This window comes from Pristiophorus japonicus, chromosome 12 (assembly GCF_044704955.1).
Source record: "Pristiophorus japonicus isolate sPriJap1 chromosome 12, sPriJap1.hap1, whole genome shotgun sequence".
Taxonomy (NCBI): Eukaryota; Metazoa; Chordata; class Chondrichthyes; family Pristiophoridae; genus Pristiophorus; species Pristiophorus japonicus.
In genome coordinates, this window is record NC_091988.1 from 89,014,976 (window position 1) to 89,037,863 (window position 22,888).

A 22,888-nucleotide genomic window follows, 5' to 3' on the forward strand; every position below is an offset into this window, starting at 1 on the left:
TCTCTTAGCCAATTGCGTACCCAAGTTACCAATGTCCCTTTAGTACTATCTGCTTCTCTTTTTCAAATAAGTCTGTTATTCGAAAAATAGAAGGCACTTTATCAAATGCCTTTTGAAAGTCCATATGTTCACAATATCTACTGCTCAACCTTCATCAACCCTCTATTACTGCATCAAAAAAACTCAATCTGGTTAGGCAGACGTAACTTGCCTTTAGAAAATCCATACTGGCTGTCCTTTATTAACCCATGCTTCTCCAAGTGAGAATTCATTGTGTCTTTGCGAATAGTCTCTAGTAATGTTCCTTTCATTTTTGGGGGAGTGTGCAGCCCCTTTAACAGGCTACGCAGTTTTTCCCCTTGCGAAGCCCGCAAGCGTGGGACCTCCAACAGGAACATTGTCGCGAGTAGTTTTCCCGCCACTGATGTTAGACTGATTGGCATGTAGTTATCAGGTTTAATCACCATCACCGTTTTTGAACAGGGTTGTAACATTTGCAATCCTCCAGTCCTCTGGCACCACTCCAATATCCAAGGAGGTTTGAAAGAATGTGGTCAGAGCTTGTACATCTCCATCCTAGCTTCCATCAGCAACCGCAGATACCTCCCATATCTGGGCCAGGTGACTTAATCCAGGTGTGAAAAGAGAATATGTTAACCCATTGCACTAGCTCATTTGGAACGATCATATTTTCATGGTTAACAACTTGCCATCACAACATTCCACTAATATAAAGTTCCATTATTAATAGGTAATAAATACTGCAATACCAGAAAAAACATCAAAGAACTCACACCAAAGCAGCTTTATATATTTATTAAATAGCTTTTCTTATGCATCTTACAACTGTCAATACCACGCTTGACTTGTATAATATTAGTGCTTGTGTATATTTTCAGTCATTAACACTACTGTCTTGGTCACTGACTTGTCTGCCATCTGTAAACTGAGGTACTTATACAAAACTAAACTAAGGCAGCAAATATACAAAAAGTTTTCCATTCATCCTTTTTCAGCTTCAAAGAAAATAAACAGGTGGATATTCATTTAGCAAAAGACAATGTGGCTCTTCACAGGTAGTACATTTCAGTGCTCATCTACAAATGCAAAGTTATATAGAGTATTTGCATATTCATTAGTCATATTGCACAGTCAACTTACAAAAATAGGACATTAAATACTGGTTACACAACTATTTTTTCTGTACATACAAAAACCTCTGCCCTACTCATCTTGACAGTCGGCTCTTCAAATGTGCTTTTTTTTTATTATACAACCCTGTTGCTTCCAAATAGAGACCTTTAAAGAACACTTGGGATTCCTTCTTTGGCAGCAATGGAAGCAGAATATGCCAACGAGTGTGACAGAAAACAGTTCCTTAGGGATCTAGGTATAGTAGCAAGAAATGGCAAGACTAAGAAGTGTCATTTATTCCTATGGTGCACACAAGTAAACATGTTGATGACTTAGAATGGTTCAGTAGTTGGGTGAAAGGTCCTGAGCCCCATCTATTTCGATCCAAAGTGCTGTCACCTCATTCAGGCAGGTTGCTGTGGGTTAATGTTCATGTGCGGAGGATGCCCAAGGAGGCCGATTCGCTGCTTCTGCTTCCTTTGTTCAGTCATCTTTCGGAAAAAAAACACACACACAAAAAGTTCCATTAATATACAGCTCCGTTCTTGAGAAATGTATATTCTCAGAAACGCAACATATTAAAGTAGCTTGGAGGATTTGAGTCAGATAATTTCATAAGAGTTTACATTGGCAGATCATCTGATAATGGAGCGCTCATCCAGCCTCCCCACATCAGTTGGATCTGGCCAGTTCAAATAGATGACTTTAAGTAGGGAGAGGCTTCTATTCCTACTCGTGTGATCCACATTACCCAGTAGCAGTGTGAATAAACAGACATATGTTATTGCAGGTTATAATTGTACACTGCAGCAAGGCAAATTATTATAATCTAAAAAAACAGCATTGCAAACAGCTGCTTAATTATAATGCATTAGAAACAAGCAATTTACATTTTTTTGCAGGATTTCTATATGCGCTATTATAGGTTTGTACATATCCTGAGCTTTTTCACAGTACAGCAGATGCAGCTGTGTACATTACCCCACAGAGGCGGTCTGTTAATAGGGACACTCTTCCTCATTCTGTAAATAGTTCACACACCGCATCCAAATTAGCAGGCAGTCAATGAGGGGAACCATTGTCTCTTTTTAGAAGTTGGTGCCATAAATGTTAGGTGGTCTTCCCTCATATCACATAACTTCACACTTTGTGTAAGTGTGCCCAAGACTTTTGAAAGAAGACAGCAATGGAAGTGGGGCGGGGGGGGCCGTATTCAATTAATACAATAGAAAAAGAAAATCAAGCATACATTAAAGGGGAGCTGCAGGTTCAAGTCTGGTCAGATAGAGACAACCAAATGGCATGTAGAATGGGACCTTTGTATGTGGAGGTTGGAATCAGTGAATGAAGAAGTTTTTATCTGTGATAACTAAACTCAAATTTTCTCTCATTTGTTCAACCTTCACATACATAGCACAGAAAAGAAGAAATTGGGACTTTCTGACTCAGTGTAGAAGTCTTCTCGGAACGGAACAGTCTCAAAACTCTGATAATCGAGTTGCTACATCCAATCTACAATGCTTCTAAAACGACATGTCCAGGCAGACTGTCAGGGGAGGCTCACTGTAGGTTGTTGTCCATCACCCTGGCCCTGTCTATGCAAACAAAATAAGCTTTCCTTTTCCCGGTGATTCCTGACCAGCTCGGAGCCAGTCTCTGACCACCGAGTGAGCTGTGAGCCAGTCGCTGGGGTGTTGAGAAGGGAAAGCAAAAAGGAGTGGAGACCAGTAATGTTAAGTCCCTACCCAATTTGCACTTCATGCATATTTCCTGGCATATTCCCAGCATCGAGGTTTTTATAATGTTAAAAGGATTTGATTGGGTAGATATGGAGAAACTATTCTGGCGGGGGAAGTCAAGAACAAGGGGTCATAAAATTAAAGCTAGGTCATTCAGGAGCAAAATCTGGAAGCACTTTTTGCACACAGCAGAAATCTGAAACGCTCGTCCCCCAATAGATAGATTTTTGTCAGGTAAGGGTCTCGAGGGATATGGAGCAAAAGGGTAAATGGAGTCGAGGTGCGGATCACCATGATCGAACTGAATGGCAGAACAGGCTTGAGGGGCTGAATGGTCTACCCCAGTTCATAGACAGAAACATTTAAATTGTATGTAAATGATATGGAAGTGATGTCATAATGTCTCCCATGTCATTTCACAGGGATTCCCCCAACCAGACACCTGCCCTGAACAAGCTGGCCAATGGGAGTTTGGGGACCAGAACCTTCCGATTGAAGGTCTGTAAAAGGCCAGTCAGCAACTGGTTACATATCTCAGGTAATTAAATAGTTTAATCTTTTGGTACAGCTGGACTGAACTGTGGAGGTGGAGGCCATCTGGGGGTCTTTGTGGCAACAGTCAGCAGGACAAAACATCATTGTTCTGGCCAATATTTAACCCTCAACCTGCATCATTAAGACAGACCATCTGGTCATTATCACATTGCTGTTTGTGGGGGCTTGCTGTGCGCAAATTGGCTGCTGCATTTCCTACATAACAACAGTGACTACATTCCAAAAGTACTTCATTGGCTGCAAGGTGCTTTGGGACGTCCTGAAAGGCGCTATATAAATGCAAGTTGGTTCGTTGTGAATTTGTGCTGCTACAGGTTAGGGCCTGGGGCAGTGTACAACTTTCCTCCTTCAATTTGCAGCGAGCACCGATTCTCGGGCAGTAGTTCTGTCTGTTGGCTCACCCAGGCCACTTAAAGGAGCTGAATCTGGAAATATGGGCGGTTTTCCGCCGAGATCAAGTTGGGCACTTGTGAAAATCCTAACTTACGGTCAGGTGTGGGGGAGGGGGAAAATCAAGGCCAAGTTCTCTATGCCCAATTTATCCAGATTGCATTGCACATACAGCTCACCTAATGTTTTATCAAAGAAAACAAACCATTTAGATCGGTGGATGCCCTTGCTTCTATCGGACATGCAATGCCCGACTCTAAATATCAACAAAGCAATGTTTCCTTTAAAGGGGCGCGTGGTTGAAGATAAAACCCGAGCACTGTAATTTCCTGATACAAAGGATATAATTTCAGGCGTGAACTTCAGATGTAGGCACATTGACTGTCCTCTGTCCACTGTCCAAAATGAAATGGGTCAAACGCCAGCACATGAACCAATGAAAGGTGAAATACTGAGATCTATGAAAGAAATCAACGGGGCAGATTTTGCGGTAGGTATGACGGTAATACTCAGTGTATGCTGTTATATCGCCTCTGACATTGATCGCAAGTTCGAGATTTCAGCGGATGCGCTAAATCCTGAACTTGCAATCTGTCGAGGTATGCCATCACTGACAGATGATCCGCACTGACAGGAAAATACTCATTTCTGCCACAGAGTTGGGATAATTGGCTACCAACTGCCCAGCAATTACGCCCGGAAACTTTATGGTCAGTGAAAGCTGGTGCAGGAGCCGGTTTCACTGTGAAAGGAACCCATTTGAGTGTGTCTGAAAGGACTGCTAACCGTTCTGGTATCACTTCACAATAAAATACATGTACCTAGTGGCAGCATTTAGAAACATTAAAAATATTAAATATGACAATATTTAAAATGAGCAATGTTTTCTGCACTCCAATCATATGATCAAGAACTGGGCATTCGGCACAGATCATTTATACTTCCTCTAAACGTATGCAAAAAAAACTTTTTACTATTTAATTATTTTATATAGTACATTTAATGCTGCCCCACAGCTAGTGTGCTATGTGCATGGTGTGTAGTAAATCAAAAGGATCATTGAATCGCAATCCATCGTAATGTAGTAAAACATCCCAAGGCGCTTCACAGGAGTATTATGAGATTTTTAAAAAATTGACACCGAGCCGCATAAGTAGAAATTAGCGCAGGTGACCAAAAACTTGGTCAAAGAGGTAGGTTTTAAAGAGTACCTTGAAGGAGGAAAGAGAGGGAGAGAGGTGGAGTGGTTTAGGCAGGGAGTTCCAGAGCTTGGGGCCTTGGCAACAGAAGGCACAGTCACCAATGGTTGAGCGATTATAATGAGGGATGCTCAAGAAGGCAGAATTAGAGGAGCGCAGACATCTCGGGGGAGGGTTGTGGGGCTGGAGGAGATTACAGAGATAGGGAGGAGCGAGGCCATGGAGGGATTTGAAAACATGGATGAGAATTTTGAAATCGAGGCGTTACTTAACCGGAAAGCCAATGTAGATCAGCGAGCACAGGGGTAACGGGTGAGCAAGACTTGGTGTGAGATAGGACACGGACAGCCGAATTTTGGATCACCTCTGTGTTTACGTAGGGTACAATATGTTGGAGGCCAGCCAGGAGTACAATGGAATAGTCAAGTCTAAAGGTAACAAAGGCACGGATGAGGGCTTCAGTAGCGGATGAGCTGAGGCAAGGGCGGAGACGGGCGATGTTATGGAGGTGGAGATATCAGCTAGGGCAAAGCAATATTCATATTTTAGAAAGGAATGGTCTGGTGTTAAAATGTATTTACCTAAATCTCTCTGCTCCTTCAGGAGGCACTTTAGAACCTACCCACCTGCCGTATTATCTCCTTATGTGGCTCGGTATCAAAATGCTGTCTGATAACACTCCTGTGAATGGCCTTGGGATGTTTTACTCTGCTAAAGGCACTATATGAATGCAACTGTTGTTGCTACCGAGTACCTTTCATAAACCTGGATGCCAGCGGTTTCTCCCTCACTGATTTTCCCCATCATGAGATTTCAACAACTGCCACGTGAGCCAACAGTGAACTTGCCAATTTATACAATAAATACGGGAGATAAATGAAGACAGAAGGAACAATTATGCAATTATTGTAGCTCTGATAGATGAATCATATCCATTGAAGTGTGAAAGATTTTCTGGATGCCAACTTTTCTTTCCTAACTGAAGTTAGAAAAGAAAACCTGCACTGTTTGGCTCTGTGGTCAGAAGAGAAATATTGTGCCATATCATGCACCTTACCTATAGGGATACGCTGGTCCATACATCATTTCCTTTTTAAATGGAGGCAGTTCCTGGAAGAACCAATAGATCTTGCCACGTCGTTGGCAGCTCAAGTATGTTTATGAGCCAAGAAGGAAGGGAGCAATCAGTACCAAGATGAGACATGGAAGAAATCTGCATTTATTCTCAAGACCATCTTGGCTGATTTCGAGCTAAGTTAGCGTTTTAGAGCCAGCAATGCAGCATCAGATCCAGCGGGTTATGCTGGTGAAAAATGAACATGACATAACTGCCAAACTCTCTCGCAGTTTGGTTTAGCTGCTTTTAATGTGTTTCACGTTAAAACAAAATATTTTAACGTACAAACCCCTTCAAACACATGGAGCAAACGAGCACTAGGTGAGCCCCAGTGCCCCGCCGGGACATTCGGTGTCGGTTTTGTGGAGGCGCGGAGTAGTACCGCCCGGGAGAGGCGGGCCGGTGTGCAATGCTCCCGGTTGCGACACTGTTGAAATTTGTTTCCTGGGGGACCTAAAGCGCCTCATAGGGAGCGCCCCCTAGTGGGACCGCCTGGGTAAGCGGGCGGTCCGAGCTGTTGCGGCTGCAGTGAGGGAAGGAATTAATACCTGAGTTAAGTGATTGTTTTTTAATTTTTGCGATTTATGTTGACGTGGCATCAGTAATGTATTGGGAATGTTTTTGCTGGGTTTTTTGCCAATTTTTTTTTCCCACGGAAGCCTTTCCTAGGGAGATCCGAGGCCGGCTGCTTAGCTCCGGATTTTCAGTTGCTCAGCCGGCCCTAAAAGAGGTGTGGAACGCCTCCCTTAGCGCTCTGCTCCACACGCAGGGCCCAGCTGCTGAATTTTGCGGCTGCAGACGCAAACCATTTCCCGGCGCACAATTTACCGCTCTGTCGCCATTAGCGCCTCAAAATGGGTGGTATCGAATTTCCACCCCTTGATGTTAAGATCTACTTACAGTGCTTTTATCTGAATTATTACTTTTTGGGATGGGAGAAGGTTGCATGAGGAACAAGCAGCCCAGAGTGACTTGAAATCTGACATTGTGAAACCTTAATCCTGTACCAGCTGTGTTATGAATCCTTCTTGGAATAACATGATGGAACAACCTCACTAACAGACCTTGCACGGACCAGAATGAGATATTTGCAACGTCTGAAAAGCTGTTTCTGATGGGAGATAGTGGAGAGATGCAGTTACCCCACAGTTTGAGAAAGGCTACCAGTGTTGGAAATTACCATAGAACATAGAAACATAGACCTTATGAAAACTTTGAGTGCTAAGAAAAGGTTGAATGGAAGGACACTGTTTTGCCAATCTATCTTTCGACAGTGAGCTTCAAGTCTCTTTTGTGGTTTTCTCAAATCCCCAAGTGCAAGTATGCGTCCTTATGGCCTGTAGCAAACTTTTCAACCTACCATTATTTTGAAACCAGAGTGAAGCTGATCCTCCACCTCAAGAGGAAGTTTATTTCCTCTAACAAGATCAAACTATATGAACTCGGCTAGTGTGGACTGCCTTTGAAACCATTCTAGGAGATTTGATTGTAGATCTTACAAGCGTTTCTTGAAATTTCAGGTCGGTCCCCAGCAATTCTGAGAAAGGAATGTTCAGTAAATTTGATCTGAACCTGGAGCCTGGAAATTCTGGAATGCAAACGCTTGCCAAGTTGGATTTCTTGGGCTGCAGTCCACACCACTTTCTCTAGGGCACTAGCTATAGGTTGCCAGTAGTTTGCTTTAGATTTTGTGCATTGGCAGGAGAACTGTATCTGTTGGCATTAGGTACAAGTGTAATTATGGCACTGATTTCTGCTAATCTCACATACATAGGTTGGAAGAAGTCTTCATTTCAAAAGTGGCTTAGAAAGAAAAAGAAAACCAGATTTGCATTTATAGAGCACCTTTCTTTCACTGCCTCAGGACATCCCATAGCGCTTTACAGCCAATGGAGTATCTTCGAAGTGTAGTCACTGTTGTCATTTAGAAAATCCACTTCAGCATACAGCCAAGACCGACTTTTTAATATTGTTTCTGAGGAATTGGTGCTGTGACCAATTTCTTGTATTTATAGGGAGTTATGGAATATGTGATGCTGGGGTACAGTTGGCATTGTTATCTGGTGATTAGACTTTGTAGAGAGCACCAAGCCTAGAAAGAACTAGTGAATGATTTGTTCATTGGAACAAGTATTGGTGCCTGTTTGCTTGTTGTCAATTCTATGGTTAGACAATAAGAGAGTCCCTTCTTAAGGCTAATCTTATGGCCAAAGATACGAAAAGGTGGTGCAGACCCATGTGGTCAGCAACATGTCCCTAGGTTGTGACAGCTCAAGACGCTCCTAACTCTGGTAGAGGAGTAATGGTCACCGCTATTTGGAACCAATCATCGTTGAGCTAATGGCCCGAACTACAGTGTGCTGACTACAATGCTGCCAGCTGCCACAGCACACTCTAGTCATGAATCCTGGGGGTAGAAATTGCCCCCCGCCCGAAACAGGGCACACGCACCTTGTTTCAATGGTTTTTACCGCAGCTATGGTTGAGGTCGCCTCGAGTGAAATTCCGCTCTTTGTTGCTTCTTATTCGGATCCGGAAGTCGCTCTTAATGGGGGCGGTGACTACACGAGAGGGGCGGAAACGCGGTGGTGGCAACACCTGAGGGGCGGAAGTTGGGGGCAGTGCGGAGTGACTGCCGCGATGACATCATCACAGCACCGAGTGAAGGGGAGAGCCTTCACGATTTAAAAACTTCGGCCAACTTCCGGAGAGTATTGGCCAGGCCTGTGGCCTGGCACCCAACAGGGGATGCCAGCCGCTGAACCCGGGGGTATAACTGTCGGGCCGACACAGCAGTTGGCTGACAAAAAAAACATGGCGCCAGCAGCAGTGTGCCCTGCCCTTTAAGGGAAGCCGCATCGCCGTTGCAGAAGGCCACAGCCTCACTGAACCACCGGGAAAGAACAGGTTTTGGCACCGCCGGGCGGGCTGAAGATTTTCAGAGGGGAATGTCGCTGTCGGGGGGGGGGGGGTGGGTAGATTGGCGGTTCGCATGGTGATGACGTGCTTAACACTGGTCAGCAGCGGTGGGGGGGGGGGGAAAAGAGGGGGAGATCGGGGCACTGCCAGAAAACCTCAGACGGGCAATTGGGCTATCAGTGACCATTGTGGTGGTAACAGGCCTTAAGGAAAGGGGCAATTTCGGCCCCCCCAGTCTCCGTTGAGTATCAGTCAATGCAAGGAGACTGCCTCAACTGACAAATTAGTGATGAGTTTTTCCTTTGATAGGCATTAAAGTTAGATAGTTATATGGCTTTGGTCTAAGGAGGTAATGAGCATGTCAGAGGTTTCCGATACTACTTCCCCAGCCTTCTCAGTTGAATGCATCATCATCATAGGCAATCCTTCGAAATCGAGGAAGACATGCTTCCACTCCAAAAGTGAGTTCTCAGGTGACTGAACAGTCCAATTCGGGAATTACAGTCTCTGTTGCAGGTGGGACAGTCGTTGGAGGAAAGGGTAGGTGGAGAGTCTGGTTTGCCGCATGCTCCTTCCGCTGCCTCCGCTTGTTTTCTGCATGCTCTTGGCGATGAGACTTGAGGTGCTCAGTGCCCTCCCGGATGCTCTTCCACCACTTAGGGCAGTCTTTGGCCAGGGGACTCCCAGGTGTTGGTGGGGATGTTGCACTTTATCAGGGAGGCTTTGAGGGTGTCCTTGAACCATTTCCTCTGCTCACCTAGGGCTCTCGTTTGCTGTGTAGGAATTCCGAGTCGAGCGCTTGCTTTGGGAGTCTGGTGTCTGGCCTGCAACGAGTTGAATGCAGAGCAGGACACAATTGCCACTATCATGTTGAATTGCTTTGTTGCCCGGCCTCAACCTATGTACCCAAATCTCTGTCTGACCTGGAGCTGAAGCTGGACACTGGAATTTAATGTTTGGGCTGAATTTTCCGTGGTGGTAGGATGGGTGGGAAACTTGTATTTTTTTGGCAGCGGATCGGGAACCCGCTCGCATCTCGCTCCCACGGGCCTTTCCCACAGGCGAATCTATCATCCTGGAGCCAACCCGACCTGCAGCGGCAGCGGACCCAATGGAGATCATTATGAGGTACTTAAGAGCCCTACTTTTTAAATTTCCCAGCAAGGCCACGGGATTCACACAGCTTGGGAACCATGTCTGTCAACCTGAGGCGGGAGTTCCGTGGCCATTGCTCCAGCTGATTACCAGACAACATGGAAAACAAACCAAAACACAAACATGTTGATTACATCAGCTAATAAATTGATGGCGATTCTATACTACTTGAAAAGTTACTGGTAAATGTTAATTTTTCACTGCCCATTCTCAGCTGATGCCTTCCAATTACACAGTAATTGCAGTGAATTGATTTACACTATAAAAATATTACATACACCATTTAAATACATTTTTGTGTTGTTTCTGGTCAAGTTTTTCTCTCAGTATACTGCGATTGTCCAGTTACACATTAAAGCAAGTCATCAACCGTAACAATGTCATTCTTATCACTCATTCTACTGGTTCAATTTGCTTTCAGTCCCTGAATATAACTAATTAAATTTTTCAGTCTGAGACTTTAAGGTGAATTTGTGCAGATGTTCTCTCACTTTCCATTATTAACTTCACGGAAGAGCTGCAGAAATCCCAGAAACACATTGTAAACACCACTTACACTGTTTGTCAGGAATTCCGCAGCTCTTCCACTGAACTTGCACAAGATTGTAAATCCACCCCTTTACAATTACATTTAAAATCTGCTTAATTTTTGTCTTACCTATACACAAACATCTTTTATTTGTACCAGTAACTGATACAAAAGTCTATAGATTTGTGACTAAAACACCAATAACTTCCCAATTAATGTACTTTTAAAATTATGTTCTTGATCGTATTTGTAGATGGAGTCATATTTAAATAAAATTGTCAAAGTAATATTTCTTTGTCACTCATATATAACATTTATTATATAATTTTACAGTAAAGATTCAACACCCACTATGTTAGATTAAACTTAAAATTTAATGCGGCCAGGATCCCGGCCTAAAATGCATGAATGACGTCACCAGACCGGCTCCATCTCATTGGGCTGGGTAAAGTGCTGGGTCGGCTTAATAGGCCCCATTAAGGTAGGTTCATTTTGTACAGTGGGATGGAGCTAAGCATGAGACACCGGTCGCACCAGACCCGCCAAGGTATGGATGATTCCGGCCTTTCTGTAAGGTCTTGTTGGGCGACATGGGCTGCTTAATAATTGAAGGAGTTGTGAATGGTGTGAACATTGTAGAATTACCATCAAACAGCCTCACTCCTGACCTTCTGACGGAGGGAAGGTCATTGATGAAGCAGCTGAAAATGGTTTGGCCGAGAATGCAGCCTTGAGGATCTCTTCTGAAGATTACAACCATCTTCCTGTGCGGCAGGCTCAAAGAATAAGAATACATATCAGGGTTGACTATATCAGGGTTTTGAGGCCCATTTGATTTCTTTGGGGTGGGGGGAGGATTTTAAAAGGGAGAAAGTGTTTAAAGCCCAACAAAACAATCTATAAATTGTTGCAGGAACCTATAACCTAATTTATTCGGGGACTCAAATCAGTATTCCAGGTCTCTTATTGAAAAAAATATGTGTCGGCGTAGAAATGAATTTGGGCCCGTTTGCAACTTGACGCAGTGCCATCAGCATTATCCCAAATTAAGAGACCCGAGGTGCAATTCAGAGTCTGTGAAGTCTGGGGTACACTCCCGCTCCTCTTGGCTGCACAAGAAGCATTTGCTTTCAAACTAGGTCCAATGCAAATTCAGTTTTATTCTTGGACTAAAACTGGAACAGACTGGCACGCTGCAACTTAATTCCAGAATTATTTATTCCGTCCAATCAAACCGAGTCCCATCGATTTTTGCTTCTCGTTTGTTTTAACAGAGAGAAAAAGGTAAAAATGTAGCAGGTAGGCTGATTTTAAAATTCTTAAAAAAAAGCCTTTATTCATCCTGTTTCTATCGCTTCTTGCCCTAATTCTGCCTCCGATCAGCTGGAGGCGAGGGACAGACTGGCCTGTGATCGTCGCTGCTCCAAATATGGTGAAGTGCACTGCTAATCTCAGAAATTTCCATTAATGTAAAATGTAAATTAATTTAATTAACTTGCACCACTTTCATGTTGGAGTTGATGGAGGCATTGGTCCTTAACGTCTCAAAACTCTAACTGGGGCCATCAAGTACCCTACCTGGAGCTGGGAGATAACTCCATCGAGTGCCTGGTTAGGAATGAAAGCATATTTCGATATCACAGGTGGAATGTCAGTCAGAACTTGAATTATAACCCAGATCTCAAACCAAGATTCCACAAAACTACCAGCACGGTGCCATCATTTTTTTTTCTTCAAAAAAAAAAACGAAAGCACAAACACGGACTAACATTTCACACTCAGGCAGTGACGAGGCCGCTGCGCAGGACTTTGTTTCCCCCCTACATCGGAACAAGAGCTCCTCCTACATTTCCGCATTAACCTGGTTTACTGGAACTGCAGCCAGCCAGGTCTTGCTTGTTTCCAGCGACAGTCACAGCGACGTGCAAAAAAAAAAATGTAACCTCTTTCTGTGCCACCTTACCGTTCGAGAAAAATACCCCAAGCTCTATTCATTTCATTAGTATTGTAATCTGTCATTGTTTCCGTATAATCTGACCATAGCAACCGTGGAACTCCCAGCATTTTCAATCTGCTTACTCAAAGTGGGGTAGGGTACACCTGCATGATGTAGCAGCACATTCATGAAGGAGCACAGTCTGGAACTGTACTTCTAATCTGACTGGTGCACACCAATACTCCGCCACCACCACTCTCAACTGTACCCTTTGCAAGCGACTTCCAACCCCCAGGAGGGGTGAAGCCATCCCATAGATTGATAATTAAGAAGCTTGCTACCCACCTATTGTGGTTATGTATTTTACTCTCAGTATTGCATGACATTTAAAACCCATCAACCACATGTAGGATGCATTGTAGTAGTTGTAATAGAGGCCCCACTTGCAAAAATGCAGCAGTGTTCAGTTCCAAAAAGAAAACAGCATCCATCTCAACAACTGAGTCTTCAGTCCATTGAAAACCGAACAAAGCTCACCCTGGGAATTGGGAAGAAGGGCAGAGGGCTTATGGTCCTTCTACTCGCCCTCCGCAGAACTGAAGTAAGCAAACTTGAAATCAGTAGAACAACTTGCAAAAAGGTGAGCCCAATAAGGTGTTAGCTCTGCTGTAGACTTTAGGCTGCTAGATGTTCAAGCAGCTTGTAGCTGCTGCACCCACCCAGACAACAGATGAGCTGTGATTTTACTGCATGAGACAGATTGAACAGGTGATCCTCAGTTTCAGGTTACACGTTCAAGGCTCGAGTTTACTGTAAATGGCATTTATTTTCAGTTCTCGCAGGTTGAGAGATGAGTCACATCCACCTTTAAGGACGTTGTCTGAATTACCGTTACACACGAGCTGTCACACGTTTTATTTATGAACGCAGGTCTTGCCACAGATTGTGTGCATTACAGATTCTGCTGCCATCAATTTATTTAAATAAAAAGGGAGAGGGAGGGATGGAATCAAAAAAGAGCAACTTACTAATACACCATGCTGCAGAGCAATCGTCATCAGTGGCCATACTTGTGTCGCAACTGTAGGATCTTAGCTGGGCAGTCGGGATGGGGGGGGGGGGGGTGATGTAATGCACTAAACAGAGGTCCCACTACAAGGCGGAAGGCGTCATTCCTGGTGTCCCCCTGTAGCTGTTTACACAGCGGTACTTTCACCCATTTGCTCTCTTGGAATGGGGGTGGTGGGAGGATTTAAGAAAAACAATCTATAAATTGATGCAGAAATCCATGACATCATTTATTCGGGAATTAAGATGTAAAGCCAATTGTTACTTTGGTCCCCAGTGTCATATGAATAGCACAGAGTGTGGAAGTGCACTCTTCCATGAAGCAAAAGGCACGACTGACTGGAGTGAGGGTTTCAATCAACACACAAAGGTTGTAATAATGGTCTTGGGCGGCAGTGCGAAACGGGATAGAGGAGCAACCGCCCGTTGTACACCCCACACGATTTTCTTTTCCATCGATGGACTGCAGATTCATTATCGCCCATTTTACGCTACCACTCAAGGCTAATTTCACCCTCAAGGAGTTCATTGACTGGCACTGAATCATGGAACAACTTTACCAGCAACCAATATATTCAGCGGGTTCCCATTAGAGACAACACACACCTTTCAAATCTAGCCCTTTAAAAACACAAATCAAGGGGATGAAACTCCTGCTCTCTTTTGTTTGTTAGTTTCTCTCTGTTCTATCATAAATCAAGACTGAAAAATATCTGAAAGACTGGAAGCCAATAAAGTTGATGCCTCTGTTTTCAGTAGCAGTCCCACCTTGTATTCGCTTAAGCAATGTTCTTAACATATCATGGAAAACATTTGAGGAGGAAAGTCCCATCAAAGGAGGTCAAAAGGAGCATGTTGAAGGCTAGCGTGCAGTCAACACTTGTATGTGGCACTTGTGAGTTGGATTTGATGAATATATAGGAGGAGAGGCTGCATGCATCTGTGCTTGCTTAAGGAGGGTGTTGGCTATTAGGTATGGGGAAGGACAGGTGTTCTCATACAATAACTACATTATGCTGAGAAGATTGTGCTGGAGAGGGCATGAGTGCCACACAGTTGAAGACTGGTATCCTTAGAAGGCAATGGAATGAGTGCCAGTTGAGGGAAGACCATACTGTGTACAGGAATATCCTTATGGAATAGTAAAAATACACCAACAAGCTGTGTGAGCTGGCAGAATCTAGTAACCAGACAGCCTTGTGCGCTACACAGGCATTTCACGTCTAAAAACAGCCCCCATGCCAGTCTAAACCTCTCAGAATGTTACAGCCCACTAAGTGTGTTCTGGTGGGTTGATTTCCATCTTGTCTAATCTTACTCTCCTACTCACCCTCTGTACGCTAATATTTCTCTTTATTTAAAAAAAAAATCTTAATTGCCTTTTTAAATAATTTATGCACTTGGCTTCAACAATGATTTGTGCAGAATATTCCAACCTTCCTCTGGTTAAAGATTTTTTTTTCTAACCTCTCAATTCTGTTCATTTCAATTTGTGCCCTGTTGTTACCATCTCACCAACCACTGGAAACAATCTATTATTTACCTCATCATAACGCTGCATAATCTTGAAGACCTCCAGAAGCTCAGCCCTTAATCATCTTAGTTGCAGTGAAGACACCCTATCGTTTCAAGTCTCCATTTGCGAACATAGCCCATCATCTCTATAAATGCAACCCTTCATCCATGCAACACCTAGTGAATAAAGACTGCACCCTTTCCATTGTTTCTATATCCTTCTACTCTACTCGAGCTGTGCCCTAACAAAGCTCTTCTTCAAGATCAACATTATCTGCTTGCTTCTGTATTCTATACTGCTAGATACAGGACAAAGGATTCAGCTTCCTTTTTATGGAGTTACTTACTTGTTCTGCATTTTAATGAGTTATGATTATGTGCACCAAGGTTCCTCTGTTCTATTTAAAACCATATCACTTTAGGTGTGTTTCTCCTCTCTATTCATAACTTCCAAAATGTATTACTTCATATTTTTCTACATCGAACTGCATTTGCCACCTACCTGCCCATGTTGCTAACCTATCCGTGACCTGTTATCGTTCACAACATTCCTCATGAGTTTTCTAATCCCTTAATTTGGGGTTATTGGTCAATTGTGATATTGTTCCTGAATTCCTAAGAATTACATACCATTTATGTATACATGAGATAATAGGTCCCTGTGAACCACCACTCACCATGTATTTTCAGTTCAAGAAATGTCCTTTTAACCCTATGCTTTACTTTCTGCCTTCCAGCCATATCTCTATTCATGTGGCTGCATTACCCAATTTCTACATGCCATAAGGCAGAATTAAAAAAAAATGAAACACAGAAACACAATCTACTGCATTTCCTTTATCAATTTAGTCACCTTTTAAATAAAAACTCTTAAGTTTGTTAAGTGTGACTTGCCTTTAACAAATCCATGTTGAATGTCCTTGATTAACTTGTATTTCTAAATGCTCATTAAGTTCATCTTGAATTATAGATTCTAAGAGTTTGCCCACAAATTACTATATAGGCCATGGTTGCCCAGTTTATTCTTCGCTGCATTTTTAAACAAAAGTTTTACATTGACTACTCTCCAAACCTACAGCACAACTTGAATAGTTAACGAGGTTTAAAAATTCTGGCCAGAGCCTCTGCTATTTCCTCTCTGACTTCTTTCAGCTGTCATCAGAGCCTGGTGACGTAACCACTTTGAGACCTGCTAATTTTCTCGTAACCAATTCCTTTTCTGACAATTACTCCATATCCTCTTCCAGTACACCTGCATTCTCACTTTCACCATCATTTGTAAAAACTGGTGCAAAATATTTATTGAAGATTTTCACTGGAAAGGGTGCAGAGGAGATTTACAAGAATGCTCCGTGGACTGGAGAATTTTGGCTATGAGGAAAGATTGGAGATGCTGGGTCTGTTTTCTTTGAAACAGAGGAGGCTTAAGGGAGACCTTACTGAGGTGTATAAAATTATGAGGGGCCTGGATAGAGTGGATAGGAAGGACCTATTTCCCTTGACAGTGGTCAACAATCAGGGGGCATAGATTTAAAGTAATTGGGGGGAGGTTTAGAGGAGATATGAGGGGAAATTTCTTTACCCAGAGGATGGAGGGGGTCTGGAACTCACGGCCTGAAAGGGTGGTAGAGACAGGAACCTTCACCACATTTAAAAAAATACTTGGATGTGCACTTGAAGTGCTGTAACCTACAGGGCTACAGACCAAGAACTAGAAAGTGGGATTAGGGTGGATAGCTCTTGGTCGGCCGGCACGTACACGATGGGCCGAAATGGCCTCTTTCCATGCTGTAAATTTCGATGATTCTATTTCCACCATATCTGGCAGACCAATTGAACAAATACTTTGGTTCTGTCTTCACTAAGGAAGATATAAATAACCTTCCGGAAATACTAGGGGACTGAGGGTCTAGCGAGAAGGAGGAACTAAAGAAAATCCTTATTAGTCAGCAAATTGAGTTAGAAAAATTGATGGGATTGAAGACCGATAAATCCCCAGGGCCTGATAGTCTGCATCCCTGAGTACTTAAGGAAGTGGCCCTAGAAATAGTGGATGCATTGGTGGTCATTTTCCAACATTCTATAGACTCTGGATCAGTTCCCATGGACTGGAAGGTAGTTAATGTAACCCCACTTTTTAAAAAAGGAGAGAGAAAACAGGGAATTACAGACTGGTTATCTTATATATGTAAACTTGTATTTACTCAGTACAGCCACCAGAGGGCTCATTCCCTGGAGTCCCAAGGGAGCCCATAATCCCTTGGGAGCACAGGTATTTAAGGAAGCCTCACAGGTTGGAGAGGCACTCTGGAGACCTGCAATAAAAGACGAAGGTCACACTTTACTTTGAGCTCACAATGTTCAGTCTGACTCTTTCATCATACATAACAGGTTAGCCTGACATCAGTGGTGGGGAAAATGTTGGAATCAATTATTAAAGATGTAATAGCAATGCATTTGGAAAGCAGTGACAGGATCAGTCCAAGTCAGCATGGATTTATGAAAGGGAAATCTTGCTTGACAAATCTTCTACAATTTTTTGAGGATGTAACTAGTAGAGTGGACTAGGGAGAACCAGTGGATGTGGTGTATTTAAACTTTCAAAAGGCTTTTGACAAGGTCCCACACAAGAGATTAATGTGCAAAATTAAAGCACATGGTATTGGGGGTAATGTACTGATGTGGATAGAGAACTGATTGGCAGACAGGAAGCAAAGAGTAGGAATAAATGGGTCCTTTTCAGAATAGCAGGCAGTGACTAGTGGGGTACCGCAGGGTTCAGTGCTGGGACCCCAGCTATTTACAATATACATTAATGATTTAGACGAAGAAATTGAATGTAATATCCCCCAAGTTTGCAGATGACACTAAACTGGGTGGCAGTGTGAGCTGTGAGGAGGATGCTAAGAGGCTGCAGAGTGACTTGGACAGGTTGGGTGAGTGGGCAAATACATGGCAGATGCGGTATAATATAGATAAAAGTGAGATTATCCACTTTGGTGGTAAAAACAGGAAGGCAGATTATCTGAATGGTGACAGATTAGTAAAAGGGGAGGTGCAATGAGACCTGGGTATCATGGTACATCAGTCACTGAAAGTTGGCATGCAGGTACAGCAGGTGGTGAAGAAGTCAAATGGCATGTTGGCCTTTATAGCGAGAGGATTTGAGTATAGGAGCAGGGAGGTGTTACTACAGTTGTACAGGGCCTTGGTGAGTATTGTGTACAATTTTGGTCTCCTAATCTGAGTTAAGGACATTCTTGCTATTGAGGGAGTGCAGCGAAGGTTCATCAGTCTGATTCCCGGGATGACAGGACTGACATATGAAGACAGACTGGATCGACCAGGCTTATATTCAAAGGAATTTAGAAGAATGAGAGGGGATCTCATAGAAACATATAAAATTCTGACGGGATTGGACAGGTTAGATGGAGGAAGAATGTTCCCAATGTTGGGGAAGTCCAGAACCAGAGGATCACAGTCTAAGGATAAGGGGTAAGCCATTTAGGACCGAGATGAGGAGAAACTTCTTCACTCAGAGAATTGTGAACCTGTGGAATTCTCTACCGCAGAAAGTTGTTGAGGCCAGTTCGTTAGATATATTCAAAAGGGAGTTAGATAAAGGGATCAAGGGGTATGAAGAGAAAGCAGGAATGGGGTACTGAAGTGCATGATCAGCCATGATCATATTGAATGTTGGTGCAGGGTCGAATGGCCTACTCCTGCACCTATTCTCTATGTTTCTATTTTCTATATTTCATCCACAATTAGGCTCGCTGCTTTATCCCCGCGTGGTCCTACCACCTCTAATTATTCTTTTACTTTTCATATATTTAAAAAAGCTTCCCTATTTCCTGTCATGATCTTTTATCTAGACTTTCTTCATATTCCCCATTAGCTTTTTTCATCTCCCTTTTCACCCCAACTACACTTTCTTGATTTCTCATGGTTTTCTTCAGTATTGTTAGCCGTAATGTTCTGTTATATGCCTCCCTTTCAAGTTTCAGTTTAGCTTTAACCACTCTATTTATCCATGGAGCTCTATTCTTTGATGTACCCCCATTTTGCCATATATGAAAGTATTTATTATGTATCTATCCATCTCATATTTGACAATTTCCCACTGTTAATATGTTGACTTGTTTGCTAACGTCTCTGGCCAGTTAATTTGGGCCAGATTCCTCTTTATCTCACTGAACGTAATCTTTTTCTAGTGTGGTACCTTTATCTTTGACTCATCCTTCTCTATTCTGAAGTTGAATCTGGTTTCCATTTCTCAAAAGGTCTCCTACTCTTATCAGTTATTCACCCTACTTCATTTCCTTGAACAAAATCAAGTGATGCTTCTTTCTTTGTTGGGTTAGAGACATAGGGGCCAAGTTTCGGCCTGAGTTGCTCCTGTTTTTTTGGAGCAACTGGTTTAGAATGGAGTATCTTAGAAATTGCAATTCTCGGCATTTAGTTTGCTCCCGTTCTAGTCAGTTAGTACAGTTTCAGTTTGGAACAGATTTTTTTTTTTTTTTTTTTTAAGGGGGCGTGTCCAGCCACTTACGGCAGTTTTGAAAGTTTAGGCAGTGAAAACATACTCCAAACTAACTTAAAATGGAGTAAGTGTAGATTTTTGTACGCTCAGAAAAACCTTATCTACACTTAGAAAATCAGGCATAGGTTACAAATCAGGCACAGGGAATGGGGGGGGGGGGTTTAAAGGGAAGTTTACAAACATTAAACACTTCAGTTTTACAAATAATGAACCATCATCAATAATAAATGATAAATACATCAATAAATCAACCAATAAATCAATCAAAAAAAATTAATAAAAAATAAAAGAAATTTAAAAATCAGTAAATAAAACATTTTCTACTTACCGACTGCAGCACCGGGAGTCCTCCAACAGCGTGCTGGGACGGCCCCCTCCTGTGTGTCTCTGTCAGTGTCTCTATCTCTCTGTCTGTCTCTGTGTGCGTGTGTCTCTCACTCTCTGTCTGTCAGTCTGTCAGTGTCTGTGTTTCTGACAGCGAGGGGAGTGGGGGGGGGGGGGAGGGGGAGAAAGGAGGAGGGAGGAGGGAGAGAGAGGAGGAGGGGGGGGGGAAGAGAGGAGGAGGAGGGGGGGAAGAGGAGGAGGGGGGGGAAGAGGAGGAGGAGGAGGGGGGGGAGGAGGAGGGGGGGAAAGAGGAGGAGGAGAGGGGGGAGGGGAGGAGGAGAGGGGAGGGAGGAGGAGAGGGAGGGAGGGGGAGGAGAGGGAGGGAGGGGGAGGAGAGGGAGGGAGAGAGGAGAGGGAGGGAGAGAGAGGAGAGGGAGGGAGAGGAGAGGGAGGGAGAGGGGAGAGGGAGGGAGAGGGGAGAGGGAGGGGGAGAGGGGAGGTGGGAGGGAGGGGAGGTGGGAGGGAGGGGAGGGAGGGAGAGGATTTACAGGTCGGTGGCGTCGGGTCTTGGGTCCTGGGTCGGGGGGGGGGGAGGGAGATCGCGGGGGGAGGGAGAGTCGCGGAGGGAGGGAAAGAGAGTCGCGGAGGGGGGGAGGGAGAAAAGAGAGGGTCGGGGGGGGGAGGGGGAAAGAGAGGGTCGGGGGGGGGGAAAGAGAGGGTCGGGGTGGGGGGGGGAGAAAAGAGAGGGTCGGGGGAGAGTCGCAGAGGTCGGGTCGCCGGGGTGGAGAGAGCGGGAGTCAAGTTGGGTGGGAGGTGAGCCTTATCCACACAGCCCCAGTGAGGCCATCCAGCCAGGGCTCGGGGCTGCATGCTTCGGGCCCCTCCCACAGTTTTAGGCGCCTGGAGTTACTGCACATGCGCGCCCACTGTAGCGCACCTGTGCAGAGGTCCCGGCACAGTTTTCAGCGCAGGGACCTGGCTCCGCCCCCAGCTCCAGAGGACCTGCAGGGAGCCGGAGAATAGGTAAGTTTTTTTTAGGCGCACTTTGTGGCGCAAAAAACAGGCGTCCAGGTCCAGGCTGCGCCGTTTTAGACGCGGCCCGAAACTTGGGCCCATACTGATCTAGGCTGCAGTCTTGGATTGATTCAAAAAAGCATTCCCGACTTTGACCACATGCATTACCTTTATTTCAGTATATCTTGGGGTAGTCAAAACCACCCAGTTATTACATGGAATATACAGCACAGAAACAGGCCCTTTGGCCCAACCAGTCCATGCCAGCGTTTATGCTCTAAATCGAGCCTCCTCCTGTTTTTCCTCATCTAAATCTATCAGCATAACCCTCTATTCCCTTCTCCCTCATTTGCTCATCTAGCTTCCCCTTAAATGCATCTATACTATTCGCTTTAACCAGTGGTAGCGAGTTCCACATTCTCACCACTTTCTGGGTAAAGTCTCTTCTGAATTCCCTATTAGATTTCTTGGTGACTATCTTATATTGATGGCCTCTAACTTTTGCTCTTCCCCATAAGTGAAAACACTGTCTGTGACTATTCTATCAAAACCTTTCATCATTTTAAAGACCCCGGGAGGTCATCCCTCAGCCTTCTCTTTTCAATAGAAAAGACACCCAGCCTATTCATCCTTTCCTGATGGGTATAACCTCACAGTTCTGGTTATTATTATTGCCAAATTTCTCTCTGAACTGTCTGCTGATCTTGACCTTTATCTTATCTCCACCATTTGGACGAGAATGCATGCCATTGTCCTTCCCATTCCTTAATTCTATCCACATGGATTCTGTCTTAATGGAAACTCCAGGACATCCTTACATCCTAATGAAATTATATGATCCTTCATTAATATAGCTACCCCACCTCCCTTTCTCCCCTCCCTATATTTCCTGATATCCGAGAATATGAATTTCTCAATTCTGTCCAAACCTAAGCTGTGCCTTTGTTATTGCTACTATATTATATCTCTCCATCATTATTAATGCTTCAACTCTCCAAATTTGTTTTGAAAGGCTCCATTTTGGGGGGAATTTTCCTTTTCCTGTTTTTGCCGTTTCATTTTTTTGGGTTAAATCTCTTGCTCTCTATCGCAAACATTTTCTTTCTTTCTCCTCTGGTAATATCCTCTCATTATTTAATTCAGCTGAGTCTTCTGATACTATTCCAACAGCTTTATTAATCCTACCTCTCTCATCTCCTAGACTTTCCTCATCCTACTGTCATATTAATTCCTCCCATACACCCTTTCTGCAAGGACATTGGTGCTGTTTTTTAAAATTTTATTCATTCATGGAATGTGGGCGTCGCTGGCAAGACCAGCATTTATTGCCCATCCCGAATTGCCCTGGAGAAGATGGTGGTGAGCCGCCTTCTTGAACCGCTGTGGTCTGTGAGGTAAAGGTACTCCCACAGTGCTGTTATAGCAAGGGAGTTCCAAGATTTTGACCGAGGGCCGACGAAGGGATGGCGATATATTTCCAAGTCAGGATGATGTGTGAATTGGAGAACTTGGAGGTGGGGTGTTCCCTTGCGTCTGCTGCCTTTATCCTTCTAGGTGGCAGAGCTTGCGGGTTTGGGAGATGCTGTCTAAGAAGCCATGACGAGTTGCTGCAGTGCATCTTGTAGATGGTACACACTGCAGCCACGGTGCGCCGGTGGTGTTGGAGGGAGTGAATGTTTAAGGTGGTGGAAGGGGACCAATCAAGCAGCTGCTTTGACCTGGATGATGTCGAGCTTCTTCAGTGTTGTTTC

The 22,888-nt window shown here is 44.0% G+C and overlaps 1 protein-coding gene across 1 annotated transcript in view; it reads right to left on the reverse strand.

Moving 5' to 3' along the window:
• Positions 1-800: 800 nt before the first annotated feature.
• Positions 801-22,888, reverse strand: part of itpr1b (inositol 1,4,5-trisphosphate receptor, type 1b) — a 593,020-nt gene continuing 570,932 nt past the window's right edge. The window contains exon 57 of the mRNA XM_070894815.1: positions 801-1,625. Within this exon, the coding sequence (XP_070750916.1) occupies positions 1,539-1,625 (87 nt within the window). The 3' untranslated portion in view covers positions 801-1,538. The remainder of the gene's footprint in view (positions 1,626-22,888) is intronic.